At 36.8% G+C, this 21,151-nt stretch overlaps 1 protein-coding gene across 3 annotated transcripts in view; it reads left to right on the forward strand.

The window, feature by feature from the left end:
• Gucy1a2 (guanylate cyclase 1 soluble subunit alpha 2) overlaps positions 1-21,151 on the forward strand; it is a 330,075-nt gene that overhangs the window by 282,532 nt on the left and 26,392 nt on the right. For all 3 annotated transcript variants that reach the window (XM_005077309.4, XM_040734734.1, XM_040734735.1), the window contains exon 7: positions 7,249-7,403. In XM_005077309.4, the coding sequence (XP_005077366.1) occupies positions 7,249-7,403 (155 nt within the window). The remainder of the gene's footprint in view (positions 1-7,248; positions 7,404-21,151) is intronic.

Below are 21,151 nucleotides of genomic sequence, written 5' to 3' on the forward strand. Positions count from 1 at the left end.
CAGTGTTATACTCTTGTAATTCTATCATTTGGGAAGTGGATGGAGGAGACTCACTAGTTAGAAGTCATTCTTGGCTACATATCATTTCTGAAACTACAGCTTATTCAAATTTTCTTAATTTTTATAGTCCACCCTTTCACTTTTTACAATCTTCTCTTGATCTGAATCCCATCTTATCTGAAGGAGACTTCCAGGCTTGGTTTAATTCACAATTTGAGTGAACTTTGATGTTGTGTCAGTTTGAATTATTATGTGTGTCTGGAATTGTGGTAATATTTTTAAATAAAACTGTTAAAAGGATTAAACCATTCAGAAAAGTTTCCCTTGTGTTGTTACTTTCATTTTCCCAGATAATTATTTAAGCAGCTTCATGGGAACATATTCCAAAATTATCCTCATGCATTTTTAATTTAATAATAAAAGAACCGGATTAAGCGAAGAGAATTTCAGGGATATTGTTGTGGATATTTGCACTGACTATAGCAGCCATAATAATTGTGCCTCTATTTTCTATGTTTCTATGTCTATAATCCTTGCTGGCTGTGTTTCTCTTAGCAAGCAATTTAGCTTTTGTGTATCAGTTTTGACATCTCTGTAATTTGATGCAAGAGCCAGAAATCTTCCTACCCTCACAACGAGAGGGAGTAAATACTATGTAAACACTACTTTATGGTTAAGGGTTGGGTGCTTGGCTTAGTTTACTGATTGACTTCTCTGTTTATAAATTATTGTTTTTATTTTTATGTGTAATCCTTTTTTTTTACAATGCTTCAGGTTACCACCTACTGCCTCAATTTAAAGATAAGACTCATTTCAAATGATAAGAAATGACTGAGGTGTGTAGGTCTTTCTATTGTTCGGAACTGCATGCAGCTGCTAATATTCATGGTGGAACATGCCTGTAATCCCAGATACTGGGAGTAGAAGTAGGTAGATCAAGAGTATAAAAGGTCATTTTTAGGCATCAACCTCATTTACAAAAACGCTTATTATGTATCTGCATGAAGTGTAGTACATATTATCATTTCCACTGTGGATTTTAGGGAAGTAATCAGTTCAGACTATGACTAAGTGAGTGCTGGATCAAATTCAAAGGCAACGATGTCTTCCAAAGAGATCACATTCTTCTGATCATCTACAAATCTCAAATATTCAGCTGTCATATTGCTGCTAGATATACTGTTATGAACAGCACTCCAAGATAAAGAAGGTTCTCTTTACTGACCCATTGTTCCACTTGTCTGGTAGAAACCAGGATTTTGTTGCATTAATAAAAAAGCTGTATCTGTTACCACCGATGTTAGATCAGACACAGAGGTGTGAAAGGAATGACTATTTAGGGTGATGAAGATAGACTAAGACAGTTGTAATTAGTCTCTATGCAACCTTCCAAACTCTCCACATCATTGAAATTTTAATAAGTTAATTGGTTTTGGAAAATATTCCCTGGAAGGTACAGCTTCTTTCTGGGAACTTTTGTTCATAGATGATAGATAGATAAATAGATAGATAGATAGATAGATAGATAGATAGATAGATAGATTCATACATACCTTTGAAAATAGACAGGTAAATAGAGATAAGGATGGTAGAGATATTTTTGGGACTTAAATTTTGCTGTATTTACATGCACTTCAACCTTCAACCTCAGATGCACATTAGAAACCTTAGAAAGACTTATGCACCCCAATGCCCAAGCCTCATTCCAGATCCATTCAATCACAATTTTTGAATGTGAGCTTCAAAACAGCATTCTAAAACCCTCAAGTTGATCCTAATGTGCACTCAGCAATTCTAAATTCTGTATAACTTAGAGGCATAATGCTTTGCCTGGACTTTTATTCTGGTGTGTAAAATTGTGTCTTCTATTATTCTGATACACACACACACACACACGTATATATATATCCATGAGTGCAATAGTAGAAAAGAATGATGTTTCACAACGATTCGCCTAGTACTGGGTTTTAAATTATTGTACTATGGATTCCAGCAGCAAATTATAGATACATACGTGTGTGTGTGTGTGTGTGTGTGTGTGTGTGTGTGTGTGTGTACGTGAATAAATTGCATATATCACATGAGTGCATGAGCCCATGGTAGCCAGAAAAAGGCACAAGAACCCCTGGAACTATAGTTATATTTGCTTGTGAATCATAATGTAGGTTCTGGGAACTGAATCTGGGTCTTCCACAAAAGCAGTAATAATTCTCAGGTTCCATTTATGACCCATGAATTATATTCTAATGAGTTTTTCCTACTCCATTTTAATTAACCCTCTTTCCCAACTTCCTTCTCCCCACTGCCTCTGCTTCTCGTCTATGCTCAAGTCTTTCTATTCCCAGCATCAAAATAACCTCCCTCTAGTTCCATATTACTTAAATTCTACTATTGCAGCTCCTTTAAGGCACCTAATACTTAATGATCTCTTTCTAGTTTCCTGTTTTTTTATAGGAACTTTACATTCAATTGAAGATAGAATCCATGTATGATGATGAACATGAGATGTTTGTTTCTCAGTGTCTGTGTCCATCCATTTGCTTGCAAATTCCACAGTGTCACATATTTTTTACTTCTGGATAAACTTTCATTGCTTATGTTTACCACATTTCCATTGTCCATTCACTTGTTGGATATCTAAGCTGATTCCTAGCTGTTGTTAATAGAGCAGCAATCAAAATGAATGACATGACTCATATCTCTGTAAAAGAACATAGAGACTTGGGTATTCTCCTGAAGCAAGATATGGTCTATAATCACTCCCAGTCTCCTATCATTAATTTTGGTTTAGCTGCAACATATGTCATATGCGTTGCTTTCTCGTGATATATAGAACTTTGGGAAAAGTAAATGAAGTGTAATTTCCCTGTAGTAATTATGGATGCACTTCAGTTTTTCATCTTAATTTTGTTTTTAAATAAGCAAATTAATATAAAATAACATATTAAGAATTTTTAGTTTTGGTAGGCTTATACAAAAATAACATGATTCAGTGTCTATTGGTTAGAGGACTGTGGTGATCACACTCTCCTTTTATTAAGAAGTGTGATTTTTTAAAAATCTTTCTTCATTCTTTCTTAAAGGAAGCAGGTAAAACCTTGTAGTGGGATTTAGATGTCCTCAAGTGATATTTAAAGGACAACAGAAGGAAATGAGTTGATGGTGTACAACAACCATATCTGTAGTTGATATATTCCTCAAAAAATGAAGAAGTGGAGATGATTTTCTTGTCTTTGTCTGACTCTGTCTCTCTCCATGAAGTACACACACACACACAAGCATACATACATACATACATGCATAATGTGATAGATTATTTAGATGTTTAAATTAAATACATACATGATACTATTAATTTTCCATAAATCCCTTTATTCCTTTTTAAAGGATTTCATTTCCACATATTCATAATATTTAAAGTCACTTTTTGATCCAAGTTGCTGTAAAATTTCTCTCTTACAAAGATTTTGTTTCAAATAAACTGTAAAACTCTACATTTTGGCAGAAAAGTAACTTCTCTCAGGTAACAGCAAATGCATGACTTGTTGCAATATTTTCCAGTGATTGTCTTAAATTAAAAACCTCTTTTAGCTTTTAATTTTGAGCAGTCAGCAGATTGTGCCAGCTAAAGATGGCACTGTTACCATGGAATACCTTTATGATATCACTAAGAGATGGTTTTTAACCTTTGCAATTACACAGAAAATGCACTTACCAGACTAAATTAAACATCACACAGAAATTTGATTAATATTGTATATTCTATTAGTGATACTTCCCTAGTGGATAAGTAGTCAAGGACTGGATGTCAGAAGAAATTCTACATATTAGAATGAAAATCACATATTGATAGAAAATAATGTATTTTGTGAAATTCCTTGGATGTGAAATTCCTTGGATAACCGCCCAGCTGTGGATTGTTTTAAAATATATCCATATTTACTCCTAGTATTAAAGTTGCTTTAAACAAATTTCTCACTTTAAAGAATGTTGTCTTAGACAGGCGGTGGTGGCGCACGCCTTTAATCCCAGCACTCGGGAGGCAGAGGCAGGCGGATCGCTGTGAGTTCGAGGGCGGGCTGGACCGACAGCCTCCAAAACAATACAGAGAAACCCTGTCTCGTAAAAACAAAAAAACAAAACAAAACAATAAAAAATAATGTTGTCTTTTCCTACACAAATATAAAGCTCAGAACTCTGCTTTTGGGAAGTAAATAATATTCACCTGAATGTTGGATGGTGTTTAAATCACTTTCTACCTACCAAGTATATTTAAATAGTAGCATACATATTATATTATCCAGTGCCATCAGTTATAACATTCCATTAAGTATGTTTCCTAATCAATATTTTGTTGGAGTCTGTCTTTCTCCATCAAAAACTTCAAACAAGATCTGAAAACCATTTTCTTTTCCAGATGTATGTGTTTGTTTACATTTTCACCCTATAGGATTTCATAAAACTTTAGAGAAAAACGTGCTTGTGCACAGAGATAAGCACTGGAAAAGCCAAAAAAAGTTAAAATCACAGTTGAGCTCTCCAAATGAAGACAATACTTGTGTGTTTTAGAATGCTGGAGGAAAATGGAGTTTACAACCTGGTAATCCTTTTCTACGTGCTGATCCATGCTCTTTCCATATCACCCAGAATATGATGTTTGTTTGTTCCAGACCCACCCACCTAAAACTTTGAGCACTGCTTCTAAGCTATAAAATAGTTGAACAGATGTCCTTGTTGTGTGAATGTGCATCCTTTGCGTATATGCCTGAGAGTAGAATTGCTTGATCTTGAAGTAGACTGGTTTCCATTTTCCAGGATGCTTTGATTTTCGATTATATACTTTTAGCATCTTTGTCAAAGATCAGGTGTTCATAGATGAGTGGGTTAATATCAGGGTCTTCAATTTGATTCAATTGGTCTACATGAGAATTTTGTGCCAATAGAAAGCTGTTTTCATTACTATAGCTCTAAAGTAGACCTTGAAGTCAGGTATGGTGATACTTCCTTAAGTTCTTTTAATGTACAGGGTTATTTTGGCTATCCTGGGTCTTTTGTTTGTCCATATAAAGTTGAAAATTGTCCTTTCAAGGTCTGTGAAGAATTGTGCTGGGATTTAGGAATTGCATTGAATCTGTGGATTGTTTTTGGTAAGACTGCTATTTTTATAAGTATTTCATATATGAATACTGCTTTTATACTATTACCAACACTTCTGCCAATCCCCATCTCCTCCCATATATTTCTATTTCCTTTGAAATTCATGAACTCTTCTTAAAGCATTATTATTTTGCAAACACACACACACACACACATGAGACATAGGTGCCTCCTGCACGCTCTATCAACATTCTTACAGGAGAAGGGGAAGCTTTGACATTTCCCTAAACATGACCTGGGGAAGGCATTGCCATTCCCGTGGGTCTGAGGCATTGGAGTCCTAGTCATGGCTGTATTCATTTCAACAAATCACATTTACTTTGGAATTCATCCACTGCCCTTGCCGGGCATTTTCAAAAGACCATAAATTCCCTGTATATGGGGTAGCACTTAGAATGTTATTGCCTTAGTTATGAGTGAAGAACTAGGCCTCCATGAAACACTGTTCCAGGATTTCTACATATCTTAAAGGAAGACTACAAAGGACCAGTGTCTAAGTTGTTTAATTGAATTCTATAACAAAACTCAAGAATATTTGTGAGAATCCAGCACTATACAAGGTCCTTCATGATGTCTGTTGCCTAATAAAATTTGTCTAATCATGGAGAAAGTGGAATGTTGCCTCCTAATGAGAACAGTCAATCCTTCAAAGTGACAGATGTAGAACTCAAGCAAATGCTGATAGAGTAGAGCACTCAAAATCAGCTAAAGTAGGGTACATATGCTTAAAATTTAAGGTGACATCTACAATAAAAAAGAAAATATCCCAAACTTAACTTCTAGATGGAAAAAAATACAGTATCTGGCATTGAGAGCCCATTAGATTTTAAAAGATTTGCCAAAGGAAAGATAAGCCAATTTAAAGATAGCATTACAAATCTGAAATAAACAGAGAGAATGACCTCTTAAATGAATAGGTCACCAGGGATCTGTGTAAAACTTGCAAGCATCTAAACATACATGCAAGCAGAGCCTCAAAAAAGGAAAATTAGGCAGAAAACATTAGTTTTGAAAATTTTCTAAATTTAATGAAAATTATATACTGGTAGATTGAAGGGCACAGTAAGCCAAAGGATAAAGAACAATGAAAATCACACCAAAGCAAATCAAAACTAACTTATTTAAATTTAACAAATGAAAAAAGTACTTAAAAGCATCCAAAGAATATGTATATGTTATGTTCAGAACAATTAAATTAAGTACAGCAGCTGGTTTACTTTCAGAAACAATGTTAGTGTTTCTGAACAGTTCAGCAGTTAAAATGTTGGCTGTCAAGCCTGATGACCTGTGTTCTATCTCTGGGACTCACACAATAGAATGATAGAACTGACTCCAGAACGTTGTCCTCTGAACTTTACATGTATGTGCCCTCCCCACAAAAATGTGACTTTTTAAAAAAGTGTAAAAAACAATGCAAGAGAATAACTAGGTAGAAGCACCTTAAAAGTATTGATGAGGGAGAAATTTAACCTAAAATCTTCCTTTATTCTTTCCTTCCTTCTTCCTTCCCTCCCTCCCTCTTTCCCTCCCTCTCTCTCTCTCTCTCCTCTCTCTTCCTCCCTCCCACCTTCCTTATTCCCTTCTTCCTCTCTTCCCTTTGTGTTCAGTGTTAGGGATGCATCTCTGGTCTTGTGCTGGCTATATTGTCATTCTACCATTCTGTTGCATCCTCAGACCTCAGCTTAGAGCTCTATAGTCAGTGAAATTAACCTTCTGTTGTAAAGACAAACTATTGACACTTTATAAGACAGAGTCTAAACAAATATATTGTCAGGGTCCTGGAACATAAAAACTGGAAATGTACCCTCTGGGTAGAAGAAAAATGCCTTTGACCTTTGCTATCATCTCCATATACCCTATGAGTTGAACAATGATGATGCCCTTATCTGGGCCAAAATATGGAGGAAAAGCTCAAAACAAGGGCCTGGTCCTTAGTTAAACAAGAGGAGCTACCTCTACAGTCCAGACTTGGAAAGTGATCTAGACACACAAATAAAAGACAATTTTCAGTTCATTTGTATTTATTGATTTGACAAGTGCATGCCAAATAGAAACAACTGTTCATTCTCCATTTCTTTTTTCTTTTTTCAGATGCGGATAGGCATTCACTCAGGCTCTGTGCTAGCTGGTGTGGTTGGAGTGAGAATGCCACGATACTGTCTTTTCGGGAACAATGTCACTCTGGCAAGCAAATTTGAATCAGGAAGTCATCCTCGGCGCATCAATGTCAGCCCAACTACTTACCAGTAAGTGTTCTCTAATTGTTTCCTCTTCTCACTTGCATTGACTTGACAAGATATCCTCTCATCTGTGTGCCCCTGTGCCTTTTCTTGATTCTGTCAATTCTCAAGAAATTATGAGTGTTTTCACCCAGTTTGAAATATAGTAACAGTAACATAAATTTTGCTGATCCCCTGATAAAGAGGGTAGGAAATTTGAGTTAACTGAGAGATAAGTAGGTTTTCACTTTCCACAGTCTGGATCCTTCTGTGGTATAACTGCTTTAAATACAGAAGAACAAATGTTAGGGGTCTTCAGTCAGCATAGCAGTGCAAATCCTAATGTTTTTAAAATGCTTCTCATAGTTTGAAAGAAAGAGAGAGACTGAAAGAAAGAAAGAAGAAAGAAAGAAAGAAAGAGGAGTAAGAAAACATAGTTCATTTGTGTTTATCATTGAATTAGGAGTACAAAAACCCTGAAATTAAATTCACATAATAAAATCTGAATTCTATTTACATTTATGTCCTTTTTGGGTGGTGCTATACATTTTTTTCCTAATCAACCCATTCCTATTTTGAGCTCAATAGATTTCACTTTCCATAGTAACTATTAAATTTCATGCAGGCGCCGGGTGGTGGTGGCGCACGCCTTTAATCCCAGCACTCGGGAGGCAGAGGCAGGCAGATCTCTGTGAGTTCCAGGCCAGGCTGGACCGATAGCCTCCAAAACAATACAGAGAAACCCTGTCTTGTAAAAAAAAAAAGCTAAAAAAAAAATTCATGCAGGCCAAGTGTGTTTGGGTTTGGCCCATCATTATCCACTCAGAAATTGATAAAAATGCTTTTGCATTTAGTTCACCCCAGATATAATTTATTTAGGATCTTCAAATAATTGAAATAAATAGTTTCATAACAAGATCCTGTCACTGGTTTATTATCTTGTTTGTTTCAGTTATTTTATATAAAAATGAATAAAATACACTGATTTAAGGTGAAAGCATCCCAACCTTTCACTATGATGAACATTCATATAAATTTGTGTGTTGTTTCCAAATCCAAATTTTAGAAATCGGCTTTCTACAGATATATATTATTCAAGGAATAAAATTTTATTTTATGTTGTTTAATATATGTAGGTGTTATTTTCTTGCAACACCTCAATAAATTTGGTTTCTTTTAAGCAAAGTTCCAAAGTTCCATGTTTTTAGAATCTATCTAGAGTAAAGTATATAGTTTGAATGCATTATTCCGTTTCCTTTTGATATGTGAAACATGACATTCATAAGAATATGTCTCTCATTTAATGAGTTTTGTTTTCTACAAAACTTGTGCTCCAAATGGTATTGTTTTGCTAACCGTTTAAAAAGTTAAACTGCAACAATGTGGTGGTGGTATACACTTTTATTCCCAGCACATGGGAGGGAGAAGAGGTATATACATATATATACATATATATATATATATGTGTGTGTGTGTGTGTGTGTGTGTGTGTGTGTGTGTGTGTGTGTGTGTGTGTGTGTGTTTGAGACCTGCCAAATCTACAGAGTGAGATCCAGGACATCTAGGGCTACACAAAGAAACCTGTCTTCAACAAAAACATAAACAAAAGATTAACTGTTTTATGTTTTATATCATATGATAAGTGTATTTGCTAAAGTTTTTCTGCTAAGGAGTATCATTTTTTGTTACTTTTTTCCAATTTTTTATTTCATTTTATATTCCAACCACACTTATCCTTCCCAATCCTCCTTACATTCCTACTTGCCTCCTCCCTCCCACTCTCACCTCCCCACTAGCCCACCCCCACTCTCTGCTCACAGTAGGGGCTCCCAAATGTCTCCCACATACAGAGAGCCTAGTTCAGGCCCCTGGAGTCTCTACAGCTGTAGGTCTAGAGTTCATGAGTCTTCACAAGCTTGGTCCAGCTGTCTCTGTCGAATTCTCCATCATGATCTTGACCTTTCTTCCTCATATATTTTCTCTTCTGTCTCTTTGCCTGGATTCCCAAGCTTGGCCTGCATCTTGGTTATTGATTTCTGCATCTGATTCCATCAATTATAGTATGAAGACTCTATGATGATAGTAGGGGTATTCAGTCATCTGGATACAGGGGTAGGCATCCTCTCTGATACTATTAGCAGTCTTAGCTGGGTTCCCCTTGTGGATTCTTGAGAGTTATCCTAGCACCCTTTTCCCTAAGCCCGTAGTGGCTCTCTCTCTCTATTAAGATATCTCTGTCATTGTTCTTCCACTACATCCTTCCCTGCCTTAAACATCTCTTTCCCTCCTGTTTTCATTCTCCCTCTTCTCCCTCTTACCACCTGCCTACCTCCAGTTTGCCCCATAGATTTCATCTAATTACCCTCCCATGGGGATCCATTCAACACTCTCAGGGTCTTCCTTGTCACCTAGATTTTCTGGAGCTGTGGATTGTACTCTGGTTATCCTTTGCTTTACATCTAATATCCACTTATGAGTAAATACATACATTTTTGTCTTTTGAGTCTGGGTTACCTGACTCAGGATGATTTCTTCTAGTTCCATCCATTTGGCTGAAAATTCCATGAGATTGTCCTTTTTTACTACTGGGCAGTATTCCATTGTGTAAATGTACCACATTTTCCATATCCTTTCTTCAGTTGAGGGGCATCCACACTGATTACTGGTTCTGGATCTTATGAATAATGCTGCTATGAACAATTTTGAGCAAATATCCATGTGGTATGATTGAGCATCCTTTGTGTAAATACCCAAGAAAGGTATCACTGGGTCTTGAGGTAGATTGATTCCCAATTTTCTGAAAACCAATAAAAAATATCCAAATGTTTGCACTCCCACAACAGTGGAGGAGTGTTCCCCTGACTCCACATCCTCTCCAATATAAGCTGTCCTCAATATTTTTCATCTTAGCCATTCTGGATGGTGTAAGATGGTATCTCAGAGTAATTTGGATTTGCATTTCCTTAATGACTTAGGATTTTTGTAGGCTGTCATTTTGTCTTATTTTACCTGTCCTTTGCCTTGCATACACTTCTCAGTTTCAGGAAGTTCCATTTATTCACAGTTGCTTTCAGTATCTGGCTACAGATATTATATTTAGGAAATGGTATCCTGTGTGTTACTTCCCACTTTTTCTTATATAAAGTTCAATGTATAAAGGTCCTTAATCAGCTTGGATTTGAGTTTTTTGCATGTCAATAGATAAGGAACTATTTGCAATCATCTAAATATTAACATCTAGTTATTCCAGCATCATTTGTTAAGGAGACTTTCCTTTTTCCATTATAACATTTTGACTTCTTTGTCAAAAATCTGGTATTTGTAGGTTTGTGGATTCATATCAAGATCTTTTACCTTGTTCCATTGATCTACCTGTCTGTTTTTATGCCAATACCAAGCTGTTTTTATTACTATATCTCTATAGTAGATTTTGAAGTCAGGGATGATGATGCCTCAGGAAGTTGCTTTATTGTACAGGATTGTTTTAGCTATTCCGGGTTTTACATATTTCCAGAAGAACTTGGTTATTGTTTTTTCAATGTCTATGAAGACTTGTGTTGGGATTTTGATGGAGATTGCATTGAAACTGTAGATTGCTTTTGGTAGGATTGCTACTGTTATTATGTTCAATGTACCTATTCAAGAGCATGGGATATCTTTCCATTTTCTGATATCCTCTTCAATTTTCTTTAGGGACTTAAAGTTCTTGTCATATGGGTCTTTCGCTTGTTTGGTTTGTGTTACCCCAAGATATCTTTTATTTGTGGCTACTGTAAAGGGTGATGCCTTTCTTATTTCTCTCACAACACTTTTATCATTAGTATACAGGACTACTTGTACAGGAGGGATTACAAATTGCTGAATGTGTTTGACAGCAGGAGTTCCCTTGTACTGTTTTGGGGGTCACTTACGTGTCCTTACTTATCTTCTGTGAATAGCGATTCTTTGACATTTTCCTCTCCAATTTTTATCCCATTGATCTCTTTTTGTTTGCTAATTGCTCTAGCTAGAACTTAAGTACTATATTGAATATGTAGGGAGAGAGTGTCTTGTACCTGATGTTATAGAAACCACATTGAGTTTCTCTCCATTTAGTTTGATGTTGACTGTTGGCTTGCTGTCTATTGCTTTTATTGTGTTTAGGTATGTTTCTATTATCCTGACCTCTCCAAGACCTTTATTATGAATGGGTATTGGATATTGTTGAAGGTTTTTTTCAGCATATGATGAGATGATGCTGTTGTTTTTCTTCTTTCAGATTGTTTATGAGGGGCATTACATTGACAAATTCCCCCACGTTGATCCAATCCTCCATCTCTGGGAAGAAGATTACTTGGTCATTTTGGAAGATTTTTTATTGTGTTCTTGGATTCTGTTTTCCAGTCTTTGGGTATTTTTGTATCAAAGTTAATAAGGGAGATTGTTCTATAGTTCTATTTCTTTGTTGCATCTTTATGTGGTTTGGGTATCTGGGTTAGTATAGTCTCAGAAAAGGAGTTTGACAATGTTCCTTTGATTTCTCTTGTATGGAACAATTTGCGAAGTATTTGAGTTAGCTCCTCTTTGAAATGTTGATAAAATCCTTCCCTGAAACCATCTGATCCTGGGTATTTTTTTCTTTTTTTCTGGTTAGCAGACTTTTAATGACTTCTTCTATTTCCTTAAGGATTATAGGTCTATTTAAATTGTCTATTTGGTCTTGATTTAATTTTGATATGTAAAACCTCTCCAGAAAACTGAGTGTTTCTTTTATATTTTCCAATTTTGTGGAGTATAGGTTTTTAAAGTCTGATCTGATAACTCTCTTGATTTTCTCAGTGTCCTCCTTTTTATTTCATATTTTGTTAATTTGAGTATTCTTTCTCTGGATCTTGGTTAGTTTGCATAAAGGTTTGTCTATCTTCTTGGTTTCCTCACAGAATGAATTCTGTTTTATTGATTATTCCTATTATTCTCTTTGTTTCTAGTTTATTGAGTTCAACCCTCAATTTGGTTATTTCCTGTCTTCTACTCTATCTGAGTGAGTTCCTTCCTTTGTTCTAGAGCTTTTATTTTTGCCAATTCACTGGTTTGGGATTTCTCTAATTTTTTTATATAGGCATTCAGTGCTATGAACTTTACTCTTAGCACTGGTTTCATAGTCTCAATAAGTTTGGTTATGTTGTGCCTTCATTGTCGTTGAATTCTAGGGAAGCTTTAATTTGTTTCTTTATTTCTTCCTTGACCCAGAGGTGATTCTCTTGGGCCTTATTTTGTTTCCATGAGTCTGTATGATTTACAGACTTTGTGTTGTTGTTGAATTCTAAATTTAAGCCATGGTGATCCAATATGATATAGGGAATTAGTACAAATTATTGTATCTGTTGAGATTCACTTTGTAGGTGGGAATGTGATGAATTTTAAAGAAGACCTCATAGGGTGCTGAGAAGAAAGTGTGTTCTTTTTGGTTTGGCTGAAATGGTCTATAGATATCTGTTAGGCCGATTTGAGTAATAACATCTGGTAAAGCCCTTATTTCTCTGTTAATGTTCTGTCTGCAGACCTGTCCACTGATAAGAGTGGGTTGTTATAGTCTCCCACTATTCACATCTGGAGTTTGATGTCTGATAAGATTTAGTAATTTTTTTAAACTAAAATTAGAAACAAGCTTGCAGCTGGGCATTGGTGGCACATGCCTTTAATCCTAGCATTCGGGTCTCAGAGCCAGGCAGATCTCTGTGAGTTTGAGCCCAGCCTGGTCTACAGAGTGAGTTCCAGGACTGCCTCTAAAACAGTACAGAGAAACCCTGTCTCGATAAACCAAAAAAAAAGAAACAAGCTACCTCTCGCTCCCCTCCTCCCTCTCCCGGAAACAGCACCCCCCAGCCTTCCAACCAATACCCAATCAATTCCTTAGCGAGGGTGAAGCCCTCCATGTGGAATCTCCAGAGTTTGTTTCAGGCTGAAAGAACATCCCTCATTATGGGATGGGCACCCAAAGTCCATTTCTATGATAAATACTGATATACTACCTAAGGCTCCATAGATTGCGTAGGCCTCCTCAATAACATCCACAAACAGGGAGTCTGGATCAGTCACATGCTGGTGTCCCAGCCAAAAGTCTGGAGTCCAAGAGCTCCCCCTTGTTCAGAGCAGTTGTTTCTGTGGGTTTATCCAGCCCAGTCTTGTCCCCTTTACTCATCACTTCACCCTCTCTGTCAATGGGTTTCAGGAGTTCAGTTCAGTGATTATCTGTGGGTGTCTGCCTCTGCTTCCTTCAGTCACTGGATGAAGGTTCTAGGATGGCATACAAAGAAGTCATCAAGCTCATTATCAGGGAGGGGCATTTAAAGTAGTGGATCCACTATCGCTTAGTTTGCCACTTGGTGTCATCCTCGAAGATACCTGGAAACCTTACCAGTGCCAGAACACTCCTCAAACATTTAATGACTTCCTCTATCACGGTATTTCTTATCCTGTTCTCTTCAACCTTCCTGCTCCCCCATGTCTGACTCTCCCCTCTTCTTTACGCCCTCTCTTTTTCCCAGCTCCCTCTCCCCTCCCCCCATGCTCCCAATCTGCTCAGGAGATATTGTCTCAGTCCCCTACTATGGGATACCATGCATATAGCTCTTATGGTCCTACCTGTTTCCCAGACTCTCTGGAACTGGGACTGTAGGCTGGCACCCCCCTGATCCAAGTGTAAAATCCATATATGAGTGAGTCCATACAATGTTTGTCTTTTTGTAACTGGGTTACCTCATGCCGGATGGTTTCATATAGTGCCATCCATTTGACTGAAAATTCCAAGATTCCATTGTTTTTTCCACTGTATATTACTCCGTTGTGTAAATGTACCACGTTATCTCTATCCACTCTTCAATTGAGGGGCATCTAGGATGCTTCTAGGTTCTGGCTATTGCAAATAATGCTGCTATGAACATGGTGGGACAGATGTCCTTGTTGTATGAATGTGTATCTTTTGGGTATATGCCTAAGAGTGGAATTGCTGGGTCTTGTAGTAGAGTTATTCCCATTTTCCTGAGGAATCTCCATACTGATTTACAAAGTAGATGTTTGAGTTGGCACTTGCACCAGCAGTCGAGGAGTGCTCCCTCCTCTTGACATCCTCTCCAGCATAAACTGTTATTGGTGTTTTAGATTTTAGCCATTCTGATAGGAGCTAGATGGTATCTCAGAGTTGTTTTGATTTTCATTTCTCTGATGGCTAAGGATGTTAACCCCTTTCTTAAGTGTCTCTCAGCCATGTTAGACTCCTCTATTGAGAATTCTCTATTTAGTTCTGTACCCCACTTTTTAATAGGATCCTTTGGTGTTTTGGAGACTTGCTTCTTGAGTTCTTTGTAAATATAGGAGATCAGCTCTGTAACAGATGTGGGGTTAGTGCATATTTTTTCACATTCTGTGAGCTGCTTTTTTGAATTGTTGACTATGTCCTTGGCCTTACAGAAGCTTCTCAGTTTCAGGATGCCCCATTTATTAATTGTTGATCTCAGTGTCTGTGCTACTGGTTCTATGTTCAGGAAGGGATCTCCTGTACCAATTCATTCAAGGGTACCTCCTACTTTCTCTTCCAAGAGTTTCAGTGTGACTGGATTTATGTTGAGGTCTTTGAAGTATTTACACTTATGTTTTATGAATGGTGATAGTCATGGATCTATCTGTAGTCTTCTACATGCCTGAATCCAGTTATGCCAGCACCATTTGTTGAAGATGCTTTCTTTTTGCCATTGTATAATTTTAGCTTCTTTGTCAAACATCAGGTATTCATACATGTATGGGTTATTATCGGCGTGTTCAATTCGACTCCAATTGTCTACCTGTCTATTTTTGTGCCCATACCAAGCTGTTTTCAATATTATAGCTCTATAATAGAGCATGAAGTCAGGAAAGGTGATGCCTCTGGATGCTCCTTTGTTGAACAGGGTTGTTTTGGCTACCCTGTGTCTTTTGTTTTTCCATATAAAGTTAAAAATATTCTTTAAAGGTCTGTGAAGAATTGTACGGGATTTTAACGGGGATTGCATTGAATCTGTAGATTGATTTTGGCAAGATTGCCAGTTTTACTACATTGATCCTACCTATCCAAGAGCATGGGAGATCTTTCCATTTTCTGGTGTCTTCCTTAATTTCTTTTTTTAAAGACTCAAAGTTCTTGTGATACAGGTCTTTTACTTGTTTGATTAGCATTACCCCAAGGTATTTTATGTTGCTTCTGGAAATTGAAAAGGGTGATGTTTCTCTGATTTCTTTCTCAGATCTTTTGTCTTCTGTATACAATAGGGCTACTGATTTTCTTGAGGTGATCTTGTATCCTGTCACTTTGCTGAAAGTATTTATCAGATGTAGGAGTTCCCTGATAGAGTTTTTTGGGTCACTTATATAAGCGATCATATCTTCTGCAAATAGTGAGTTTGACCTCTTACTTTCCAATTTGTATCCCCTTGATCTCCTTTTATTGTCTTATTTCTCTAGCTAGAACTTCAAGTACAATATTGAAGAGGTATGGAGAGAGTGTATAGCCTTGTCTTGTTCCTGATTTTAAAGGGATTACAGTGAGTTTCTCTCCATTTAGTTTGATGTTGACTGGTGGTTTGCTATATATAGCTTTTATTATGTTTAGGTATGTTCCTGTTACCCCAGATCTCTCCAAGACCTTTCTCATGGAGGGGGCTTAGATTTTGTCATAGGCCTTTTCAGCATCTAGTGAGATGATCATGTGATTCTCTGGATTTCCTTAGTTTCCATACTTATGACCCCCTTTTCACTTTTTGATTTTGGTAACTTGCACGTTCACACTCTGCCACTTGGTAAGTTTGGATGAATGTTTCTCTATCTTGTTGATTTTCTCAAAGAACCAACTCTTTGTTATATTGATTTTTGTAGTGTTTTCCTAGTTTCTACTTTATTGATTTCATCGCTCAATTGGATTATTTCCTGGCCTCTACTCCTCTGGGGTGAGTTTGCTTCTTTTTGTCCTAGAGCATTCCGTTGTGCTGTTAATTCTCTAATGTAACCATTCTCCAGTTTCTTCATGTGGGCACTTAGTGCTATGAAATTTCCTCTTAGCACTTTCAAAGTTTCCAGTAAGTTTAGGTATGTTGTGTCTTCATTCATATTGAATTCTGGGAAGTCTTCAATTTCTTTCATTATTTCTTCTTTGACCCAGGAATGGTACAGATTGAATGTACATTATTCAATTTCCACCTGTTTGTAGGGTTTCTGCAATTTTTGTTGTTGATGATTTCTAACTCTGAAGCATGATGGGCTAGTAAGATTCATGCAGTTATTCTATTTTTTTTTTTGCCTGTTAAGGTTTGCTATGCTGCCAAGTATGTAGTCGATTTTTGAGAAGGTTCCATGTGGCACTGAGAAGAATGTATATTCTTTTGTGTTTGGATGGAATCTTCTATAGATGTCTGTTAAACCCAATTGTGTCATAACTTCTATTAGTTCCTTTGCTTCTTTTCTAAGTATCTGTCTGCTACACCTGTCTAGTGTTGAGAGTGGGGTGGTGAAGTCTTCCACTATAAGTGTGTGAGGTTTTATATGTGATTTGAATTTCAGTAATTTTTCTTTTGCAAATGTGGATGCCTTTATATTTGGGGCATAGATGTTCAGAATTGAGACTTCATCTTGGTTGTTTTCTCCTGTGATGGGTATGAAATGACCTCCTTCATGTCTTTCAATTGATTTTATTTTAAAGTCTAATTTGTTAGGTATTATGATTGCTATCCCTGCTTGTTTCTTGGGTCCATTTGATTGGAAATTTTTTCCCAACCCTTGACTCTGAGGTAACATCTGTCTTTGAAACTGAAATATGTTTTTTGTACACAGCAGAAGAGTGGATTCTGTCTTTGAATCCATTCTATTAGCCTGTGTCTTTTTATGGGCATGTTAAGACCATTAATATTGATGGATATTAATGACCAATGATTGCTCATTCTTGTTTGTTCTGGAATGTTTGTTGTTGATGAAGTTTTATGAGGATTTAGAGCCCTTTTTTCTTATGGCTGTTGGTAAAGTGTAATTATCTATTGCCCATGTTTTTCTTGTTTTGGTTAACTTAATTGGATTGGAGTTTTCCTTCCAAAACTATCAGTAAGACTGGAATAGTAAATATGTATTGCTTAAATCTGGTTTTGTCATGGAATATCTTGTTTTTCTTCATATACAGTGATTGAAAGCTTTGCTAGGTATAGTAGTCTGAGCTGGCATCCATGGTCTCTTAGTGTTGCTGGAATATCTATCCAGGACCTTCTGAATTTCAGAGTTTCCATGGAGAAGTCAGGTATAATTGTGATAGGTTGCCTTTATGTGTTACTTGACCTTTTTCGTTAAGTGCTCTTAATATTCTTTCTGTGTTCTATATGCTTGGGGTCTTGATTATTATGTGGCAATGAGAATTGTTTTTTGTTCACTCTATTTGGTGTTCAGTAAGTTTCTTGTACCTGCATTGGCATGTCTTTCTTTAGGTTGTGAAAGTTTTCTATGTTTTTTTGAATATGTTTTCTGCCCCTTTAAGGTGGTGTTCTTCCCCATCTTCTATGCCTATTATTCTTAGGTTTGATCTTTCACGATGTCCATATTTCCTGGATATTTTGTCTTAGGGATTTGTTGGACTTAAGATTTTCTTTGGTCAATGAATCTTTTTCTTTTAGTTTATCTTCAACACCTGAGTTTCTCTCTTCCATCTCTTGTATTCTCTTGGTTATGCTTGCATCTGTAGTATCTGACTGTTTGCCCTTCTTTTGTATTTCCACCACTCCTTCAGCTTGTGTTGGTTTTTTTATTGTCTCTTTCAGCTTTCCACCCTTGCATTGTTTGAATTTTTTCTTGTTATTTTTGCTTCATCTTTTCCTTTATTCCTTGCATTTTTGGTTTGTCTTTTCTTCCATTTCTTGCATTTTTTGGTTTGTTTTTTCTTCTATCTGTAATGGATTTTCTCATATCCTTTTTGAGGTTCTCTGTCATTTTCATGAAGTTGTTTTTAAGGTCATTCTCTTCTGCTTCATTTGCTTTGCTGATGTAGAGTCTCTAGACTCTGGTGGTGTCATGTTTGTTTTTCTGTTGCTGAGTGTGTTTTTTTTCTTGTCTCATTCCCATCCCTTCTTCCAGTGGGTACAGAAAGAGCCTCTTCCTCTCATGGTGGGTTCCCTTTTGGTGGCTGCAAGCAAGTCCAATACTCTGGTGATTCTCCTCTTTCTTTGCTCCATGGGTGGAGAAGGAGATTAGGATGCTGGTATGCATTGCTCCCACTAGAATGGAAACTGTAGTGACACCTCCCAGGCACAGGATAATGGCCCAGAATCAGGCCTCGTTCCAATGGGTGGAAAAGGAGACCACCATGCTGGGGTGCATTGGTTTAAATTGAGATGGGAGACTTAGTGGCAGTTAGTAATTTTTTATGAATGTGGTTGCCCTTGCATTTTTGGGAATGCATGTTCCAGATTGAGATTTCTTCTTGATGGATTTTTCTGTGATGAATATGAGATGACCTTCTTCATCTCTTTTTATTTCCTTTAGTTTGAAATCTACTTTCTTAGATAATAGAGTTGCTACACCAGCTTGTTCTTAGGTCCATTTGATTGGAAAGTCTTTTCCCAACCCTTTACTCTGAGGAAATGTCTGTCTTTGAGTTTGAGGTATGATTCATGTATGCAGCAGAAGGATGGATCCTGTTTTCATATATATTCTATTAGTCTGTATCTTTTTAAATGCCAGTTGAGTCCATTGATATTAATGAGAAGTGACTTTTGATTCCAGTTATTTGTGTGTGTGTGTGTGTGTGTGTGTGTGTGTGTGTGTGTGTGTGTGTTTGTATTTCCTTTCTTTATGATTTCCTGGCATGGACTTACTTTGCTCTGCTTTCCTGGATACCTATAACCTTCTTGGGTTGGAGTTTTCCTTCTAGTGATTTCTGTAGGTATTCTTTAAATCTAATTTTGTCATTGAATATCTGGTTTTCTCCATCAATAGTACTTGAAAATTTTGCTGGCTATAGTATTCTGGGTTGTCATCTATAGTCTCCTAGAGAATGCATAATGTCTGCCCAGGATCTTCTGACTTCAAGAGTCTCCATTGAGAAGTTGGGTGTTATTATATTGGGTCTGTATTTATATGTTACTTGACTTTTTCCTTTGCAGCTCTTAATATTCTTTCTTCATCCTGTATATTTTGTATTTTGATTATTACTTGGCAGAAGGACATTGTTTTTTGGTTTGGTCATTTCGTGTTTTGTACATTTCTTGTATCTTCATTGAAATTCCTTCTTTAGGTTGGGAAAACTTTCTTCTGTGATTTTGTTGAACATAATTTCTGTGCTTTTGAACTGGTATTATTCTCCTTCCTCTATTCCTATTATTCTTAGGTTTGTTATTTTCATGATGTCCCAGATTTTCTGGACAATTTGTGTTGTGACTTTGTTGGCTTTAATGTTTTCTTTAACAGATGAATCTATTTCCTCTACCATATGTTCAACATGTGAGATTTTAGTCTTCCATCTCTTGCATTCTGCTGGTTATGCTTGCATCTGTAGTCCTTGTTTTTGATAGAGATTCTCCATCTCCAGAATTCCCTCACTTTCAGTTTTCTTTATTACCTCCATTTCAATTTTCAAGACTTGAATTTATTTGATGGATTTTTCTTGGCTTCCTTTAAAGGTTTTATTGATTTCTTTCAAATTTTTTGTTTATTTTTACTTTCTTTAAGGGAATTCTTCATTTTTTCTAGGGCCTCTACCATATTGATCAAGATATTTTTAAGGTTTTTTTTCCTTCTACTTCTTCTGCATTGTGATGTTCCATCCTTCCTGATGTTGTACCACTAGATTCTAGTGTTGCAATATTGCTCTTTAGGTTCTTGAATGTATTCTTGTATTGAAATCCAGCCATCTCTTCTTCTTGTTGGTGCTGGCAGTGTCTTTGTCTCTTGACGCAATTTTCTTAGTCCTCTCTGTGCAATAGATATTTGTGTCCCAGTAGGCTGCTGGGTTTGAGCATGATGGATGGGTCTGATGACAGAGTGGACCTTGCATGTTACAGGGTCAGGTGGGGGCTGTTGGTGTAATCTTCTTCTAGGAGTGACAAACGTGTGACTGAGATGGCTGGGGTAGGGCATGAGGTTTTGCCAGTGGCCTAGAGACTAGAGACTGTGTGGTCCAGATGGGAAGTTGGTCACTCAGCTCTCAGTCCTCTCTGTGCAGTCAATATCAGCATCCCAGGAGCAACTGAGGTCACTGGGGATAATTGGTATTGGTGGAAGAGTGAGATTTGTACCTTGAAGAGTCCCATGGGGGTCTTTTGAGGTAACGTTTCATGAAGGAGTCTTTCCTGATGACCTGCTAGTGTGGCTGAGATGATTTTATGTTACCAAAAGTATCTTCTGAGAATGGGCATCTCCAAGGATCCTCCTGTTTTGGTCTTCTCATCTCTAGGTCTCAGGCATGTGTGCTGAGCTATTATATAGTCATTTGTTTTGTTTGTTCCTTCTTTTCTTTTCTTCCTTCCTTTCTTTCTTTTATTTTCATGCTTGGATCCAAACTTGGTCTCTCATACTTGTGTGACAAACACTGCCTACTGAACCTGCCTGGACTACAGAGTGATTTCCAGGACAAGTTCCAAAGCTACAAAGAAACCATATATCAAAAAACAAACAAACAAACAAAAAAGAAACAATCAAAAAAGAAAAGAATTATTTTCTCTTTTAAAGTTCTTTAAATTTTAGCTCCCATAAAACTGAAATGTTTACATGTTCACATTTTATACGAATGGCCA

Source organism: Mesocricetus auratus, unplaced genomic scaffold, assembly GCF_017639785.1.
Source record: "Mesocricetus auratus isolate SY011 unplaced genomic scaffold, BCM_Maur_2.0 Super-Scaffold_100040, whole genome shotgun sequence".
NCBI lineage: Eukaryota > Metazoa > Chordata > Mammalia > Rodentia > Cricetidae > Mesocricetus > Mesocricetus auratus.